The sequence below is a fragment of the Limanda limanda genome, chromosome 11, assembly GCF_963576545.1.
Source record: "Limanda limanda chromosome 11, fLimLim1.1, whole genome shotgun sequence".
Taxonomy (NCBI): Eukaryota; Metazoa; Chordata; class Actinopteri; order Pleuronectiformes; family Pleuronectidae; genus Limanda; species Limanda limanda.
Window position 1 is genome coordinate 3,719,438 of NC_083646.1, and position 19,507 is coordinate 3,738,944.

The 19,507-nt window shown below is 44.5% G+C and overlaps 2 protein-coding genes across 2 annotated transcripts; both read right to left on the reverse strand.

The window, feature by feature from the left end:
- Positions 1-6,805: 6,805 nt before the first annotated feature.
- Positions 6,806-8,907, reverse strand: mcl1b (MCL1 apoptosis regulator, BCL2 family member b). The gene is made up of 3 exons (XM_061081023.1): positions 8,304-8,907; positions 7,808-8,061; positions 6,806-7,674 (listed from the first exon to the last, which is right to left on the reverse strand). The coding sequence occupies exons 1-3, from the start codon at positions 8,785-8,787 to the stop codon at positions 7,561-7,563; spliced, it is 852 nt and encodes a 283-aa protein (XP_060937006.1). The 5' UTR covers positions 8,788-8,907; the 3' UTR covers positions 6,806-7,560.
- Positions 8,908-13,634: 4,727 nt separating this feature from the next.
- Positions 13,635-19,357, reverse strand: ensab (endosulfine alpha b). The gene is made up of 3 exons (XM_061081458.1): positions 19,299-19,357; positions 15,192-15,314; positions 13,635-13,867 (listed from the first exon to the last, which is right to left on the reverse strand). The coding sequence occupies exons 1-3, from the start codon at positions 19,353-19,355 to the stop codon at positions 13,700-13,702; spliced, it is 348 nt and encodes a 115-aa protein (XP_060937441.1). The 5' UTR covers positions 19,356-19,357; the 3' UTR covers positions 13,635-13,699.
- Between the last annotated feature and the right edge of the window lie 150 nt (positions 19,358-19,507).

Below are 19,507 nucleotides of genomic sequence, written 5' to 3' on the forward strand. Positions count from 1 at the left end.
ATGTCATCATACTGCTGTTACAGTTATAGAAATAGATATATATAGATATATGTATATATATATGTGTGTCCGTCTTTTTTGGTGCACAAGCCACGATGTAAACACCTCCAGTATCTGAGGAGTAAAACTCATTCTTATGCCCTTAAACGAGGAAGAAATCCAGTTTCTTTCTGCAGGAATGAAACCTAGTTCCCTTTGATTCTGTTATTCACCTTCACGGCAGGGAGGAGACGTGAGTCCACTGCCTGTCAGCTGGTCTTTGGTTACATGCACTTTGAAAATACAACATCAGCAAAGACAGGACTAATGGAGGAGGAGCAAAGGGAAGAATAAAGACGACAGACAGCTACATGTTAAGTCTTGATTTGCACAGAGAAGTAACTGAGCATGAACCTTGCATCCACTGCCTGGGCTGTTTATTCTTAGGCTGAATGTCCTGTGACTTCCTTCCCCTCTGTAATAAGCTGGGAATGTTCCTGGGAACACCACGCCCCCTTTTTCTGAACACAACACAACACTGGGCTCGTTACTGAACTGCTCCCCTTTCCTCTGGGCTCTAAACAAACCCCGGCCGGCCTCCAGCGACCTGCCGGCGAGCACACAGTGTGCCGAGGCCGAGGCTCGCAGCGACGACACGTAGTCTCACAGCAACTCCAGAGAGAGGAGTGCAGAATATTCATAAACACACTGTTACATAACACCAGAGGAGGAAGGAAACTCTACAGCATTTAATCAGCTGTCACATCACAACTCAAAAATGCATCAAGAGTCTTTCACCTGTCTGCTCAGTGACAGATCTGAAGGTCAGACACGTTTTAAAGGATTTAAATGATTAGTCAGTTTATCACTAATCAGTAGGAACTTGATCTGCAACAGCGATTGATCAGCTATTGGTGGTTTAGGTTATATTCGGTTTCAAAATCTTGCAGAGTGCACATCTTTGGAATGTGTATCGTTGGTTCGATGCCAGGAAGCAGTCATGTCTCTCAGTTTCCGGATGATTTAGAGTTCAACCAGATAATTAAAAACACTAACATGAAGATCAATCAAGCTGAAAACAAAGATTAGCTGCAACGTTCTCATGAAACTCTTGAAGCTGCTGAAGAGTTTGACACAAAACAACAGACGGGGAATAAAAATCAACAACTTAGTAAACAACTAGGAGGTGTCACTCTGTTTTTATATCAAATAACTTCTTAAAACCAACCCGATGAGAAACACGGACACTTGAACAAACATCAGTGTGATCACAACTATGTGAAGTGACCTGAAAACATCTTAGACAAACATTTGTTTATCCTGTACTTCCTGCTGGGTCACTTCTCAGTAAAGGTCACCTTACAGGAAATCTTCTTCCTCCTTCCTTAAACTCAATCAAGCTGCACCAAGTCACTCTCAAAGATATCAAACCCCTTAATATGTGTGATTATTTTTCCATAAAGATCCATTATTTATTCTCTGAGAAAAGTTTGTTCAAAAGTTGAAAAATGCCCAAACTCGCACTCATATAGAAAGTGAAAACAAATTCCTGCATCCGCCCCCTCAACTGGATCTGCTCCAAATTGAATGTTGCGTAGTTTTTTGCGTGATCCTTTTGACCATCAGACAAACGAGCAACATGACCTCAAACAACATCAGTATCTGCAGCTCACAGTGACATGATGGTCCACACAAACACGTCTATTAATACAGTTCTCTGGTCACCGGTCAGAGAATAAAGTTTCAAAGAGCAGGCTGACTGGAACATGACTCATCTCCCAGTGGATCCAGTTTAATCTGCCACAGAAGCGTCCTCCGACCACAAAGAGCTTCATGTTCTGATGAATGACTCTGACCTCTGATCCGGGACTATTTTTAAAGTTTCTATTCGGAGCCATTTCTTCTGCTCTGAGTCTCGTACCACAAAAGAATATTGTTCAACACACACAATAGCTTTGTGTAATGTATGTTACTCAGAGTTAAACGGTACCTGGAAACAAACAAACAAACACATTCCATGACGAGCAGAGAGTCTTCGCCCTCATGTTTCACGTATGAGTAACAACGACGTCTTTGAGTCCAGACAACATATCAACATTTTTTAAAACATTTGTTAAACCCTAAGCCCTATCTCATAATAATTGATTATTAGTTTGTTATTAATTTGCTAAATGGCCCAAACCTTTCCAGGAAATATTTCTCACAATTTGGCCAAAGCTCAGTGAAATTATCTGAAAAGGAAAAAACGGTAGCAAGGATATAATTTCCTCTACAAACTTATCACTAACAAATGTTCATCTTTACTATAACTTCTTTAATAAGACGTTTTTGTCCCTCGTGGCCTCTATCAGAGAGTTTGCTGTGTCTGCTTCATGAACCCATGGCCCCAATTGTGCTGTTGTTGAACTCATGCAAGCAAAACTCATGCAAATACAAGACTAATAATAACCAGCGTAGGGAAAGATGCATTTCTATGTGATAAGAATAGGATGTAACATCCTGATTGACAGATGAGACGGACACGTGATTGGTCGAGCACTCGTTTTGGCAGAAGCTTCATTCTTTCTGCATTCGCTCGATCTCGACTCGTCCAGCTTGATGGCCACCGAAGTAGCAGAGATATTTTGGCTTCATTAATGTACAGAGGGAGGAAGCATATGGATATTGCATGAATCCTTTTAAAGACAGTTTCATATTTACATACATGAACATGAACACACAGGTATAAAGCATAGGGCTGGCTGCTGAGACCAGAAATTAGGTCAAATCAGCCGATAGTCACAAGACATAATCAAAATGCATAAGAACTTGTTATATTAATATTGATTAAAGCTCTATTGCAATAATTACTGGTATTGTTTCATGGCCCAGCCCTAGAAAAACACCAGCATCCAACAAGCATGATTTCATAACACAGTAAGCAAATAGGTTTGCATATCGTCTTTCTAAGCACACAGCAGCCCAACGCACACAGATCATCCTTCTGACCTCGAGTTGAGCTGCTGATACAGCTCAACAGGCTCTGAGCTCATCAAGGAAAAAGCTGCTCTGCTGCCTTTAAAAGGAAATGAGCCGGACCAGGGAGAGAATGAGTCGACTTCACATTAAAACAAGATTACACAGCAGAAAGTAAATTATTTGTGAACGTAGGAATGAGATGACTGGTGCAGAATCCAGCAGAAGGTCTGCACGTGCATGAGTTTGCATCCAGCGGCTTCTTGCACACGGGACGTGGTCATTTGAAGTTTGCAGTATGAAAATAAGAATTTAGTATTTGCAGCCCCTCATCAAACCCTTAAGGATAAAACTGAAGCGATACTGAAAGTAACCGGATGGATCACACCGAGCAACAAGTGTCGGTGGAGTCACGACCACACGGCCAGTTCTCGGAACCAAACATGGAAACAACGTATGTGTGAACTGTGTTTTCACAGCACTGCCTTGAGACCCATTTAGATGTGTTTAGCTCAGAAGCACTTGTGCCCGATAGAGGAAGGATCTGAGCAGACACCCTGAGGGAAGTCTGCACCGATGCATAAACAAGTGGTGTACATTCAGACAGCTGAGCTCGGTCTGCAGGCTCAGGTTTAATTAAAGGACTCTCTGTGCAGCTCGCTCTCTAATTCTTCAGCAGCAGCTCCAGAAACCCTTGTGATGTTTAAACTCTTTTTTTGTGTGTACATGTGAAGAGAAGAGCAACAACCCGCTCTGCTTCTTTAATGCATTGCAGTGTGGCTTCAGATGCTGAGGACTCGGCCTATCTCTGCATCTCAGGGTCCAAATTCTGAGTATTGACGACTTCCAGAGAGTTACTTGCAGCAGAGCACTTCTGTTAAAGATAAACTTGTGCGTCAGCTGACTTCCCAGAAACTGTTGCTTTTTTTTTTTAAATCCGGGGGCGGGCTGTTGCTACGAGGAAGTGCAGAGACTGGGGACCGATGCTATTGGCTGTTTTCAGAAGGCCGTTCCTCGCAGCTCAAGTTACCAAAGGGCAAATAAAACTGCAGCAGGTCTGTAAACCAAGGAAGCTTCTGTGTGGCCAAACCTTGAGCAACGCATTCATGAAGAAACAGAGTTAATCAAGAACTGAAAGTGATCTAAACTTATTCTGTAAAGTTCTCTCTTGCATTTCTCTTGTACTGAAAAGGCCCAGATCCTCAAAAAAGTCAAAAGAAAACCACTTGTTTCCTTTTAAGGTCAACATTGAAGTAAAGTTTATGTATTTTTAAAGCACAGAAACTATGCATAAGTATTCAAATGTAACTCCAGTCCTGAACAATACTCTTTCTTCTGGGATTTGCCACTTCCTGAACATAATCAATACTCTGAGAACTGCGTGGGTGTGCAGACAGGTTTCATACCACACCTTGAACTTAGGAATGCATTCAATGAGTTCAGAGCTGCACTGTTTCCCTCCTACACGGCCGAGAATCCACTTCTACAGACGAGCTCAGAACCACAAGGGATGATTTACACTTTTAACACAAACCACCTGCAGGAAGAGAACGTGGCGGACGTGTAGTTCTCGAACAGAAGAAGTGTTTGGGGTTTGTCCCCGAGTCTGGCAAAGCTAACGAACAAAAGGTCTGAGGCTGTTGTCTTGGTACCGCAGACGAGTGGAGCAACACCAAGTGTTCAACCCCCTCGGTGCTCAGGGAAACTTTAACACATCAGACTCAGATCCACTGTGTTCAACGTCCATCCCATCCTTCCATGACCAGGACACTGATCCTCAGAGGATGTGTGGGGGGGGAGCTGGAGCCAAACTGACCCTCTGACCGTAGTTAAACTGTTTAATAAAAAATAAACACCACAGTATTTACCTCTTCTGGTTTGGACCATTGTAACTCGCTCTACTTGTCTGACTCGGCAAAGTTGACATAAATTACAGTTGATCCAAAATGAAGGCGCCAGACTCAGACAGTAAAAAACACAACAGCAAGAGCTGAGTCACTGGAAAACTTCTGTTCTTACCCAAGGAGTTTGTTTCTGTTTGTTGGCACTGGACAGATTACAAAGCAACTTGGTGGAAGGATGTGGTTTGAGTCCGAGAGGAACTGTGAATATTTTAGTTTTTCAACATTTTCATTTTTTTTCTGTGAATAATCAATGGATCTTTATGAATGAAATAAAGAGAACTCTTACATATTTAGAGAAACGATATTCACTGTGTTGGTGTTGGATTTGGTGCAGCTCAGTTTGAGCTCTACCAAGTGATGGGTGCTGTAGTTATAAATACGCCGTTAGTCACCTAATAAATCTATTTTGAAACAATTGAAATAGTGTGACCCCTGTTGCACTTCTTGTCATCAATATTTAATATTGTTCTATTTTATTGGGCTCGTTTTAATATTCTTTTTAATTTAAAAGCTGTTTTCCTTCGTCTTATGAAGCTCTTTATAAGTTTGTTTTGTGCTATATAAATATAGTTGATCATTGAACTGTTTGAGTATTTAAACAGCATGTCAGGGATTTGCCTGATGGTGCTGTCCCTCGCAATAACGCACAGCCCTGTTATCAAGTTCCCCATTTCTGGTTTATTGAATTTCGTTATTTGAACTTTGACGCAGCTGCAGTTTGTGTGCGAAGCTGAAAAGGTAGTTATCACATCCTCCTGCTGCCATTTGCATAACCTCCCATCTGGTCACTGATAAACTCAGATGGACACACGGCTGCATACAGGTGGAATTCAAGGGAAAGCATTAAACCTCCAGTGGGAAGGATAAGACTCACTAATAAACTGGTAACCAGCATCGAGGTTGTTCAAAGACCTGGTGCACTTTGCATATTCGGCCCCAAGACACAGCAGCTCTGTTTTCTGCACCCCCACCTCCCTCAATCCTCTGGTGTATGGTGAAAACTGTTCTATGAAATTGCCTCATCCTCCAGTCCCCACTGTGTCGCAGCCTGTTTTTTTCCCATTGAACCTTGTCGGGGTAACCAGGGTGGTGGCTCACATCACCAGCCGCAGGAGGCCTGGAGGAGGCCTGCTGCGGCTCGTCACCATGGAGAGACTCCACTCCATTTCCTCCCAAGACCTTGGTGAGACCTGGTGTTTGGCCTGTAACCCGAGACAACGGGAGGATCTGAACAAACAAGGGCGCAGCCGCGAGTCGCCAGCGAGGATTCCCCCGGCCTCGGGCCCGTGTGGTCCACATCAGAGGATTTCATAGTGGGAGCTGAGCCTCCACCAGAGTGGGCTGCAAACATGTAAATATGAGTTATTAAAAAAGGTGATCATGTAGAAAAGTTTGGACTGGAACCATTATGTTCTAGTGGAACTCACTCACTTAAAAACATACCTGAGGCTTGTGGGTAAATAAAATGGCGGAAATGTCCAATGAAAGCACTGAACACACACTGTGAATATTTAAAGACCAATTATGTGTCATATTTGATTAAGTCACCAGTTTCCAGGCAGCTAAATAACTGTTGAAACACAGGAAGAAGACGTTGTTATGAAATTTTGAGGATGTTGTGAACCGCTTTTCACCCGTTTCACAACCTCGCTGCTGCTGCTGTTGCAGCCGTGCACACAACTGCAGAAAAACACGCCAGCACTCACAACCTGCAGCTGAGCAACGGATGCAGCTGAGAGCTCAGTGCAAGGGGGGGGTCACCACAAAGTCTAATTTCTAGGAAACGCTAGCGAGCGCTCCATTTTGAGCTGTGGCGTGAAAGAGCATCAGGTTGAAGAGTGCGGAGGTGTCAAGTTTAGCGTGGGGCGATTTATTGTCAGCACAACACAACCAGAACAAAACCCAAAGATTTCTACAACCTGAAGAAGAAAAGTCACAACAAAAAAAAAGTGTCAGAGAAGGTGAAGTCATGTGAATTATATTTGCGTTTTATTTTTCAGTAGCTTTAAACTGGATTTTGTACTATTAGTTATTGTCCTCTCTCAAGTCAGCTTGTGGTGCAGAGGAAGAGCCCAATCTGCTGCTTCAGCCTCGGTGCTCGTGCGGTTCACACGGGAACGCTCCCGGTTCTGCTGCTGCCACGAGTCCGGCTCGGGGGTCGCTCTCCTCCCGGCAGTTTCCCAACCAGGAAACAAGAGCTACACTCACGCAAATTCACCCCCGCCTCCCTTCACACACGCCCGCCTGCTAACACCCTCACTGTCAGGGAAAGGTTTCATAATTTGGAAAAGATGTAAACAATAAGAAAAAAAAAACAATCTAAATCAAAAAAAAAGGAAGATTAAAAAGAAAAAACGACTTCCCATTACCATTCAAATCTGTTGCATAGAATCAATGTACACGTTTTTAGAAAAATAATTTGCTTTGTAAATTAAATATCTGCTTCTTGTTTGATGGTATTCCGGGAGTTGGGGGGGGAAATTATACAAAGCCGACAGTGACCGCGAGCTTGTTGTGTGGGTGGGTGGGTGGGGGGGGTGAAGGGAGTCCAAGGAGGGTAAAGAAGATAAAAGTAACCACTGGTGTGTGATTGCTTTATCACGCGAGCTCCAGTTGAGCCGCTAATTCCATCTTCTTTGTCCAACCCAGAAGGGTTTGAATGTTCAAAAGAGAAGGAGCTTCCATCATTGTGTGGGACACCAAAGTCCCCAAGAGTCCAAGTTCACCTGATCAACAGGGCCAGCGCCCCGATGCCGGCAAACCCAGCCAGGCCCAGCAGCGTGTTCCTCACCGTGGCCTCAGGGTTGGAGACTCTGAAGAACTGCACAAACCCGTCCTGAGGAGAAGAATTTAAAGAACCAGATAAGTTCCCTGTCTTCAAAGGACACACAAACAAGCCTTTGTTGCACAATGAGAGCAGTTACGCAACCCCACTGGTCTGCTGCACCCTTGCATTAGTCAGCACTCACCCAGGAGTTGTTCTTCACCAGCCAGTCCCTCTGGTGGGTCAGCAGGTAGGTGGAGATCTCCTGGCCCACCAGCTCCACGCTGTTGCCCGGGCCCCTCTTCTTCTCCAGGTGCTGGCACACCACGGCCCCGAAGGCCACCAGGCTGGCGATCCGGCCCCAGTTGGTGGTCCCGTCGTTGAACAGGCTGGAGGCCACGTCGCCCACGAAGCCCACGTCGTCCGCCCGGTTGTCTAGCGATAGTTTGTTGAGCATCCCTAGAAGAAGAAGAGAGAGAGAGGCAGACTTCCGGTTAGGGAACGGCTCAACTGACACAGCAAAATCAGCATTAATTATCAATGCAAAAGCTTTAACTGGGTTCCATGGGAGATGAGGTTAACAAGCTTAACATAAAAGCACTTTAACATGTTTTACATAGAAGCCTTTTAACACACAGCAGCCCCTGCAGCATGGAGCCTGCAGCCCCAGTGAACCCAGCAGCTCCGGAGGAAGAACCCACCATTATACGCGTATCTGTGTTTCTCCAGCAGATCGTCCACGACCCTCTTCATGGTGGCCAGCGCTTTGCTGTCCCCCCAGCTCGAATCCTTGTGGGACACGAAGTCCTCGAGCAAGCGGCCGATGAGCTGCCGGGTGTCGGCCTCCAGCCCCTCGGCCTCCAGCCCCTCGGCTCCGGCCGGGCAGCGGTCCCCGTCCTCCGGGGAGTCCGGCCCCGGGCTGGAGGGCAGCGAGCCTTCCTCCGGGGCTCCGTCGCCCCGGCAGCTCTTCACCTGGAACACGGTGCTGCCTGCGGTGACCTGCAGGCTCTTCGGCCGCCTCGGGCCCTCCGCTGTGCCCCCGTTTTGTTCAACTATCCGCGGGGAGGAATTCACCCAGGAGCCGCATTTCATCGGTCCGTCCCCGACTCCATTTTGGAACAGGCAGCTCGTGTCTCCAGTTGCGAATTTAAAGGTGTCCGGCCTCTTGGATGGTAGTATGTTCATTCTCTTGGTTGCTGGGAGAATCTTCTGCAATGATTATGAGTTTTAAAAAAGGTTATTAATTTGGAGCTAGCTGAGGAAACAAGAAGCTAGCTGGGATCTAAAAATCACCCATTGTCTCTAGGAGGAGATCGAGGAGCGGAAGTGCCGCGCTCTATATATACATGTCAGTTGGTGTGTGGGCGGAGCCAAGAGTGCGTCACGATTCGTCACCACTTCCGCAAAGCCAACGTCTATTTTTTTAAATCGTTTTTTTTTAAATTTCGGAATGTAAACAATAATAGCACACAACAAATAGAGAGAGAGGGAGCTGAACTTATCTGTTAAAACATGAATGTGAGGAATTAATTGAGATTTGTATTTTTCCATTACATCACAGTTTCTTAAGCATTCATAAAGAAAAGTACATTCTTTCTCAATGACATAGTAGTAATACATTATGAAGCACTCTTATTTTGTTTACCTCGTAGGACTTTAAACCATTACCGGCAAATAAAATTGAAGTTATATTACGGCGTCACAAATAAAGTTATTTAATCTACATACATTATTAAGTCAATTGTAACTGACTCACTTCCTGTTCTCGAGAAAACAAAGGAATAGGCGAGGCCCTATGATTAATTTACAGCACATTACATGAATAGTTATTCTATTACTGTACCTGTTCTCTGTGTACTCACAATTCTTGCTTTTTAAACGAACTTTATCTTTCTTCCTTCCCCTTCTTCTTTCACTCACTTTGTTGATGCACCGAAACCAAACGAGGCAGCAGGTGGCGCTATCTCTGACTCTACATTCAGCTTAATAAATCTGCTCTTTGCGACAGACTCAGACATCAAAGGCATTTAAGATCACTGACATCAAAGCCAACTTTCTCGAAGTTCTTACCTTAATGAGTCCTTTGAAGTGTTATTATATAAAGCCTGAGCAGAGTTAAATATTAAATCACAAACAAGTGATATTCTTTGAGTTTAACCGTGTGATACACACCATGAATCATTCAGTATTTCAAGTGATCCCCATTTAACTTGTTACTGATCATCACAAATCCTTATTGACCTATTTCCTTTGTTACCTTTTTGAATACAAATAATTTTTTGCTTCAATTCCCTTCTAAGTCACAAAATAGGTCAAAAATGACCCGTCTTCACTTCCAGTGTTATTTCTTTTGTTGTCAAGTGTTTGAAAAAAAACAAGGACTTCTTCCTCATCAACGGGACTAATGAAATGAATGACTCTGCTGCCCCCTGGTGATCAGTAGGAGATGTGCTCTTATTCAGGCCTGCCTCGCATGAGTCTCATCTTATAAACACATTAGAGGTATAAGAAGCATCAATTAATAAATTCAAATCAACAGGGAAATGTTATTAATGTAAAATTTTATTTCAAATACTGACAAAAATCCTTTCACCGACTCCCACACAACTGAAACATTCCAACTTCTCCTGAACTTTTCTGAATTCTTAAAATCATTCCCGTGTTCTCCAGTCATCCTCTTTTGATTAATATAATGTAAACCCTTATTTATTTTTGTCTTGGAAGCGAGGGTGCCTGTGATTTCCCTGCAGTTGTCTGGGGCCACAATTAAAACTAATTATGAAATACCGGAACACAAGAGAAAAATCAAAAAGTAGAAACATTTACTTGCAAAACAACAAGAAAACAGATTAAAGGTAAAAGCAGCACAACAGTACTTCAGAGCACACAGCCGGTCATTTCTTTATACATTCTGGCACATGTTTATCGGAGCTGAACGAGAGACACCCTGCCTGGTGGGTTTGAAACGTACCCTGCTATCTCCTCTCGTTGAACTGTTCTGTGCAAAGCCGAGCATCAAGTAGCATTCAAGAACTCCTGTCCACTGTTGTGTCTCAGAACATGTCGTCCTTCACACATTTATTTTAGCAACCTTTAGTGGTTAAAGCAGGAAACTGTAGGAATTCAAACACGAGATGAAGTTCAACGGTCTGCTCAGATTTTAAGACTTGGCAAGACCGAAAATATGATTAAATTCAACAAAGCAATTATAAATGTAGTGGTCGGATATGCACTAAATTTGACTGTAGTTTGAAAGAGAATAAAGTTTGTCTCGGTCTGTCGTAGGATTCCAACAGAGAGATACCCGTTGGAAAGAGGAGAGTCTGACTGGTAGAATCGAGAGGACAGGTGTTCTTTACAGGTCATCATCATCTCTTAGATTTGTCTTTGACTGAATCAGCAGCATTTACACATATTTTCATATGATACAGATTCACATAGCCTCTGCAGACAAAGCAGAAGTAGTGTTAAACTGAAAAGTAGAGGAACCATTGAATCAGAAATAGCTCAGGCTCTGACAGAGTGAAAAGCAGATGAGGAAACAAAAAACACACAGAAGCCCGTCCTGTTGAAGTCTATTTACAAACGGCTGGAACAGAGGAAGGCATTCATACGACAGTGGAACACGCACGTACGCAGAGGTCACTTCTTTCATCCACTGCAAGTTTGACACGTTTAAAAATCTCAATGAAAAGCATAACAAGGCGGAGGATGTGATGGTGCGTGCACCCGATCACCTAGTCTACATGGAGCAGTGTGTGCGTTTGTGAAGGTTCCCTGAAGCAGTTATTATTACAAGGAGGCTGATTCTCAGCGAGCGTCCAGGTTTCGATTCATTTCAAGTCTGCAGATCTCGGTGATGGCTCCGGTGACCTGTTTCAGAGCTTGAACCACATCAGCAGGTGGGACTGGCCCAGACGTCGCCCCCTCACCATGCGTTATACAATCTCGCCGCTTCGAGTGAGCACATCCCACAAGCATGCACCGTTCCACTTTAAGCTTGCTGGGCTGACACCTGTGGTTCTCAGGTTGCTGTTTACCACGTCTGACACAAACCAGTCTGTGCAGTGCAAGAGTGGAAAGAAAAAATAAACATGGTTCTCGAGGGTGCTGGGAGTCGGAGTCACTCCAGTTCAGGATTTAGTGAAGTAAACTCTATACCTAATCTTTAAAGTTAGTGTTTTAGGATGCGCATTGCCAAATAGGCAAGAGTCAAGGACACAACTAAATCTGACTGTGATAAATAATCTGAAAGAGTTTAAACAATGAGAAACCAGCGTCCATTAAGCAGCTAGAAAAAGTCAGTCTGATCAGTCCCAAATGTGTGAGAGCAACTTATTAACTGCACACGGCAGAGCGGGACTACGAAGGCTAGGACTGTGGTTACTTTTGTCTTTTTAATGCGACTTCTGTGATGGGCTATGGCCTTCAGACTTGACACTGAGATACTAACTTGTAGAGATGTTTGGAGACGACGGGAGAGGAAGAGGTCTGGACGGGGGACACGAGACACATGGGTTGGATATCTGCAGTCTGTGAGCCGGGTGATAGCTGCAGTGTGAAATCTGGCTCAGTTGGTAAAGCGGAGGATTTCCCGAGCCAGAAAATCCCAGGTTGTAATCCCAAGTGAGTGGATTTAGCACTACCGCTCCTCTCAGGCATGCTAGCTCGTACGCTCCTCAAAGCGATGAGCTTATCGCAAACTACGTGCGTGTTGGAGTATTATTTACAGAAGCATATACTCTACGTAGGGTGCTTCAATCCCCCCACAAATCTTTTTTAGGCTCATAGTAAACACATCTTGATGCAACCAGACTAAGACAGAAGTCAGAGAATGGCAGGGGTCCCCAGCCTTTGGAAATTATACAAGGATACACTCGGCTGAGCTGTTCCCCCCGGGCCGTGAACAAGTGTGTGCACATGGATTGTCAGGACAGCAACAAGGAAAAGGAAGTGCCATTGTGGACATTTCAGGGCTTCGTGTGTTTGTCTTGATTCTTCTTATCAATAAGCAGAGGCCCCACTCCAGTTTAAAAACATGTTCAATTTCTTTTTTTGTTCCATGTTACAATCATGCAGCATATTTAGAGAGAACGGGAGCAAAGGGAGTTGAGAATTAAAGCAACAGGAGCAGAGAGCGAAACAAAAAGGCGGCGTTTCGAATCCCTTTTTGGCGAAGCTGCAGCAGGTGACCTCCGGCTGCAGCAGGTGACCTCCGGCTGCAGCAGGTGACCTCCGGCTGCAGCAGGTGACCTCCGGCTGCAGCAGGTGACCTCCGGCTGCAGCAGGTGACCTCCGGCTGCAGCAGGTGACCTCCGGCTGCAGCAGGTGACCTCCGGCTGCAGCAGGTGACCCCTGGCTGCAGCAGGTGACCTCCGGCTGCAGCAGGTGACCTCCGGCTCTGTTCCACGCAAGGTGAGCGAAGGATGAGCCTCCGTTCAATTGCCACCATTTCCCAACCCGGTGTCAGTGAACGCTCAGCAGCTCGTGTTATCCCGGAGGCTGCCCTAACAGATTTGGTATGCAAGCAATTATTCACACGCATCGAAGCCGCCACCCGGACAGAAAGGGAACGTACAGAACACGCTGCGATCATGGTTCCTAGCTCCCTAACACACATTATTTTGGTGTCATTCAGGATGCAAAAAAAGAACAAAAACATACTATACACAATACAAAGTGCATTGACTGACCCCGCCCGACCCCTGCCCGACGACACACACCTACTGTGATGCATCTTGGAAAACCAAAGACAAGGGCGGCGGCAGAGCAGAGTGCGCAGGGGGGGGGGGGGGGGGGGCAGAGCTGTGCGCGGTGGGAAGGCAGAGGCGGCTGCGACCTTGTGGGCCGCAGTGACCTCCGTCAGCCCCTCCCACCTCGCCCCACCCACTTACAAGCAAATGGAGTTTTAACTTATACAACTCTGCCCGATATGTTAAAGCCAGTGGTGCGTGGGGATGAAAAGGTAAGGGGGGGGGGAGGAGGAGGGGAGGAGGGGGACATATCGGGGACACGGTGAGGAGGAGGAGGAGGAGGAGGAGGGACCTTTGCCGCGAGCCCCAGGGGAGGGGGGGGGGTGCTTCTGGCATGATGAAGGCTAGCCGGCTAGCTTGCTGGTCACCAAGGACGACTTCCTCTGGGGCAGGTCCTGCGGCGTTGGAATGTGGTCGCCGGTCGCCAGGTTCTTGTCGGGCCCGACCACAGGAAGCTGCTTTTTCTTCATGGCCTTGGCCATGTTGTAGTCGCCCGAGTCGAAGTACTTTTGCTGTGTGAGAGCAGAGACAAGAGGGAAGGTGAGCTTTTCATCACAACAACATTAACATGCCCATGTGTTCACTGAAGGTTATTGGTCGGCGTCTGACGGATCCTGTGGAGGAACAGATTCCCAGATCAAGAGATGAGGACTAACTGCTGGAGGCTGGAGCGGAATTCAGCCGTGTGCAAACACTCGCTCCTGTAAACCTCCCCAGCTGCGTAAAAGCAGCACACTTATATTTCTTTGTAAACATAAATGTACATCATTTTTTATTGTTTATTAAATAAAGTTCTCATATCAGCCGAGATTAACGGTGATACCAACATATCTGTGAAAGGCTCTAATTGCCACAGCCAGTGTGAACAGGCGGGATTATTATTATAAATCGCAAACCTATTAATGAAATCATCAAGCTGACGATTGCATTGCACTGATTCCATCACCCAGAAACCAAAAAGTCGACTCTCAGATTCTCTAACTATCCTCGATATCATCATTCTCTGATGATTTTTCATTCTGGGAGTTATCTCATGATGAAGTACTGCAATCTACTCCGGGGCTCTCTGCTCGGCCTGCCTCGACTACTCCTACTTCTAGTCTGTGATTTCCCAGAATGACTCTCAGCAGTCTCCAGAGGTGGAGGTTCTCTGTAGCATATACAGTGCGTGTAGGTGGAGAGAGCAACAGTTTTTTTTTCCAGTGGAGGAGAAGTGAGCGAGGAGAGAGACTGATGCTTCTGTGTGCTTTGGCCTGCTGTACAAATTACAAATAAAAACAATCCATCAAACACGTTAGATTTCACATGCTATGGATGTGGCTGCATTGGCATTCTGCTGGACTGAGATTGGGTTGGTAGAGAAATTATTTCTCTCTCTGCTTCAATGCATTCAGCCTCTTCAGGTCTGAGGAGTGGACAACACCACGGTGACTCAAGATACAAACCTGTGGTTGTGAGGGACACGTACTGTTTACCATTAGTCATTTTCCACCACAAAAGATTTAAACCGAAGCTGGAAACGTCTGATTAGTGATTATGATGTAAGTTATCTGCAGGATAGAGACACAGACAGAAGAATTCACAGGACACAGGAATGTGGAATGTGGCACGCAGCTGTTCTCAGTTTCACAAGTGGATTCTTCAGTGACTGTAAAGTGTTTGAGGTTCACTACAGGACAAACGTGACCTGAGTCAGACTCTCTGTTTACTGTTGTTGGTATAAGCAGGAAGACGGTTCAGGGGGTTGATGACTGAATCAAATCTGGGACTGATTTTGAATGAGGCACAACTGTATCTCCAAAGGGTTTCCATCTCCCACAAAACCAGGTTGCTTACCCCTTTCTGTAATCTCTTCATGAGGAAGTCCGATCCGCCGGGCTTCTGTCCCAGCACAGGGTACTTGGCCTGCAGCTTGGCCTCCTCCGCCTTCACGGGGTTTGCATTCTTCTCCTGGGCGTCCTGCAGAGACGAGAACACACGGACATAAACAACCTTGTTTTGCACAAAAAACAAGGACCTTGTAACATCTTGAAAAACATTCCCAGCTCAACTGGAACAGCTGGTTTGAGACAGGTAGACAAATTCTTCATTTCTACAAAAACACCACAGCACTGGAGCCCAGGGCCACTTCAATATTAGTAAAACTGCCCTTGACGAGCTGTTGTTGGAACCGAAGAGACCTCATGATAGCATGAGTCACGGCTTGAAGGTTCTTCTGTTACAGTCTCTAATAACACCATCATGCCTGAGAGGAAGCAACTCAAGAAGAAGACAGAGCTCTGTATTTGAAAGAGGAAACACGTTTTTAGAATATTATATTGATATATATCATTTAAAACCTACTCTATTCATGTTGAATCATTTTTTAAAAAGGCTTAAGTATTCCATATTAGAGAACTTCCCTCAGAGCAATCAGAGGGTTGTTGATTTCTAGATTCAAAGTTCTTACACGCTGACATTTTCAGTCAATTCGACCATGAACCTCAGCTGTTTTCAGACATAAAAACAGGAACATGTTCAAACCCATCTTTCCAGACATTTTCCAGAGTTTACTTGTCACATAAAGGACGCAGCACGAGATGGTCCGAGTCAGACTTGTTCACAACAACAGAAAATGTGAGGAACATTCAGGTAACTATGGAGCCGGAGTAGAGCAGCAGGAGGCCGGACACGATGTGGAAAGTCTGCATTGGAAAGCTCAGTGGTATTGTTTACTCAGCATCTTCTATGTGTTAGAAGATATTTGTATTTGTCCAGTTTCACATCTGTCTCTAACTCTAAATACCAATAGTAACATTTAATCTAATGATCCCTTGTCCTCAGTTAATGTGAATTAATTGTTGATGTTGTTTTGTGTTTCATTGAATCATTCTTGGAATTGAAAGTGTCCAAAGAAATAATAACTTGACTCTAGGAGCGTCTATATTGTTGCTCCTGACAACTGGTCACAAACCCGTAGTTTAATACCTTGTCAGGTAAATAACAGGTGTAAAGTGCATGTGGGACTATAATAGTGCACAAGCTCCAAAGGCCATTTATAGAGTCCCTGCTCGTACACCTGGAGCAAACAGCAGAGACCTAGTTCCACTCAGCAGACAAGCTGGGACACGGACACTGTAGAACCTGCTGGGCGAGCGGGTTTAAAAGTGACTCAGGACACAGAAGCCGAGGAACAGTTTCCATCAGGAGAGCGGACGTGTGGAACAGAGTGTTCAGATTCACTCGGATCCAAGACATGAAATTTACGAGCAACTATATTCGGCCCAGACTCAGAGAAACTACAAATCCAACAGCTTTCAGTGCAACTGTTTTAGAAAAGTCACTTTTGGGAGGTTTGAAGTTTAACAGTTCATCGACACTATTTGACAATATAAACTAACATCTGCTTGTGTAATAGTGCCAAATCGAAGCTGCTTCACATTTAACACAATATCACTAAAAGCTCTCGAATCATGTTGTTCTCCAAAGTTGACATGTTCCTCAGCCTCATCTACACGTATGAATCCTCTTTTTCATCCTGAGATATGTGCATTCTTTTCTATGTCTTATTATTTTTGCATCTTTCAGGACGTTATTCTGAGTTGAGCGTAGGTTTGACAGCAGCCATATTGAACATTTGCGGTATCTGAAGCTGCATTAAATAAATACATTTCCATGACACATTTTGAATGTCAACCAACATTGCAATACTGAAAGAACATCTATATTAAGTTATGTGGGTTTAATTGGTGCCATGTTTTCGGGTCAGTGAGTTTTAAAGGGTGTGTTGATGTATTTACCACAGAATTTGTTGTTGAGAAAATACCGAAGTATGCTCGACATGTTGTGTGTCAAAACACTTCACATAATTACCATTCACCGCATATTTATGCTCTCCTATGCATGTTGCTGCTCTCCTATGCATGTTGCTGCTCTCCTATGCATGTTGTATTTATTGCGTTTTTATGTTTCTATGTTCATTGTTTGCACCAATAACCAGAGCAAATTCCTTGTATGTGTGAACGTACTTGGCAATAAAACACTTCTGATTCTGATTCTGATAAGTATATTGTACACATCCAAGATTATATATGCTTCGAAACCATCAGGTTTGTCAACACAAGATTGAATTTCAAACACCCAATTAAGGGCTGGTTTTTAATGGCTGCCATGTTTTTACATCACGAGTTAGATGTCTGAGTTATCAAAACAAACCAATTAGTAGGTTTTCCAGTTTGAATTTCAAACACCCGACGGTTCTGTGGCCAGTTAAAGGCTGGTTTGCTAGAAGCTCATATTCGTTCTGCATTATTTTCCATATAGATTGTGTAATTATCATTATGCAATTATCATAACAAACTGCCATTTCCCCAATTTTCCCCCCCAATGGATTATAATCACATTGCTTATGCACAGTTTGAAGATTATATATTTTTGTGCAAATCACAGAGATCTGGATCCAAATATATCATGACCATAAAAGTATTTGACTTATTTTGACCACAGGCGTGTAAAGTTTATCCAAGTGTTATTGTGTTGTTGCTATGTGCATGTGTGTGTTGTTGATTGTGTGTAGATGATGATGCACTGGGATCACGTCCCTGTCATGTGACCATAAGAAAAATTAGGACGTTAGCAGTGGAAACGGGTTTTTTTCCAGGCGTGAAAAAGTTGATATAAATAAATCAGACGCACACCTGTGTCAGAACGTAACACAACACGTGTGTTGAACCAGATGTTGTTACTATAAGCACATGTGTGGTTGTGTAGCTGAGGTTCAGGTAGACTGCAGCTGTCAGTTTCATGTGACCATCAGGAAAGTGTGTCGAGGTTGTTGGTCTGGTGCAGGTGTTTGTGTGTGGTTTGTTGACAAACAGCAACATTAAGAAAGCAAACACTACAACACATGCAATCATAAGAAATAAGGTCAGGGGATCATGGCGAGCAGAATTAAACCAGGTAAAATATTAAAAATGGAACATAAATTCTGTTTCTAGAGGGTTTTTTTTTCGGATTCTGGTATTGAATCAAAATATCTGTTTAACTTCAATCACTTGAAAATGTTGATTTGAGGATATGTGGATTTGCAAGCAACAGGATCAAATCAATAACGTAATATTTATGTCTTAATGAAACCAGTCGACAAAAAGAGCTGAAATATCCTTTTGATAACGCGTTAGAAAGAGTTTAAACGATGAACCAGTTTGAACATCACTTCCTTGTTCTTATTTACTCTTAGATATTTAGAGGGAAGGAACCAAATAGACTGACGTCACTTTGTTATGGATATGATATTTATTATTATGGTACTTTTATGGGAATCATGGTATTAATCATTAGTTATTATGATACTTTTATGGTTCTGATGGTATTTATTATTGGTTATTGAGTTATTGTCTGGACTATGGGCCCATCATGGCACGTTTTAGAAGGAGTGGTGGTGTATAAACAATAACAATAAACTTTTATATGAGATGATCGATATATTTTGGGAAATAAATATGCACATCAATGTCCTGTTTACATCTGATGATAGAAACGACGTATTCAGCTTGACAGTCACTTCCTGGATCTTATTTACAATCAGATATATTTTCAGAGTGACGTCACTTGGTTATGGTTATTATGGTGTTTTTTGGGGGGGACTATGGACCCCCTCCTCCCCGGCCCCCCCTGAGGACAGACCAATGAGGCCCGAGCTGCTGAGGACCCTCCAGCCAATGACACACAAGAGGAGACAACAACAAAGTGACACAGTGGCGTGTTGCGGTGACAGCTGCGGTGACAGCGTGTCCTGCTGTCCCGCATCAAGCACCGCATAGTCCCGCATGTCTCCAGTCTCCAGTCTCCCCCCTCCCTCCCTCCTCCTCCTCCTCCGGTGCACGCTGCTAACACCCCACTGGTGCTAGCTGACGTTAGCCGCTTCATGCTAGCAGGGTTAGCATGGAGAGGGGGACAACCCACCTGCTTCTCGTCCTCCTGGTCCACCTGGGTGTCCGGGTCCGGGTTCTCCTGAGACATGGCGGGCGGGCGGGCGGGTCCCGGGTGCCGGGGCGACGGGACGTGTGGAGCCGGGGGCGGAGAGCTGGAGCTCGGACTGGTCCTCTGTCCACGGAACGAGATCCACAGCAAAGATGGCGTAGCGAGATGTGACGTCACCACAGCAGAGGGAG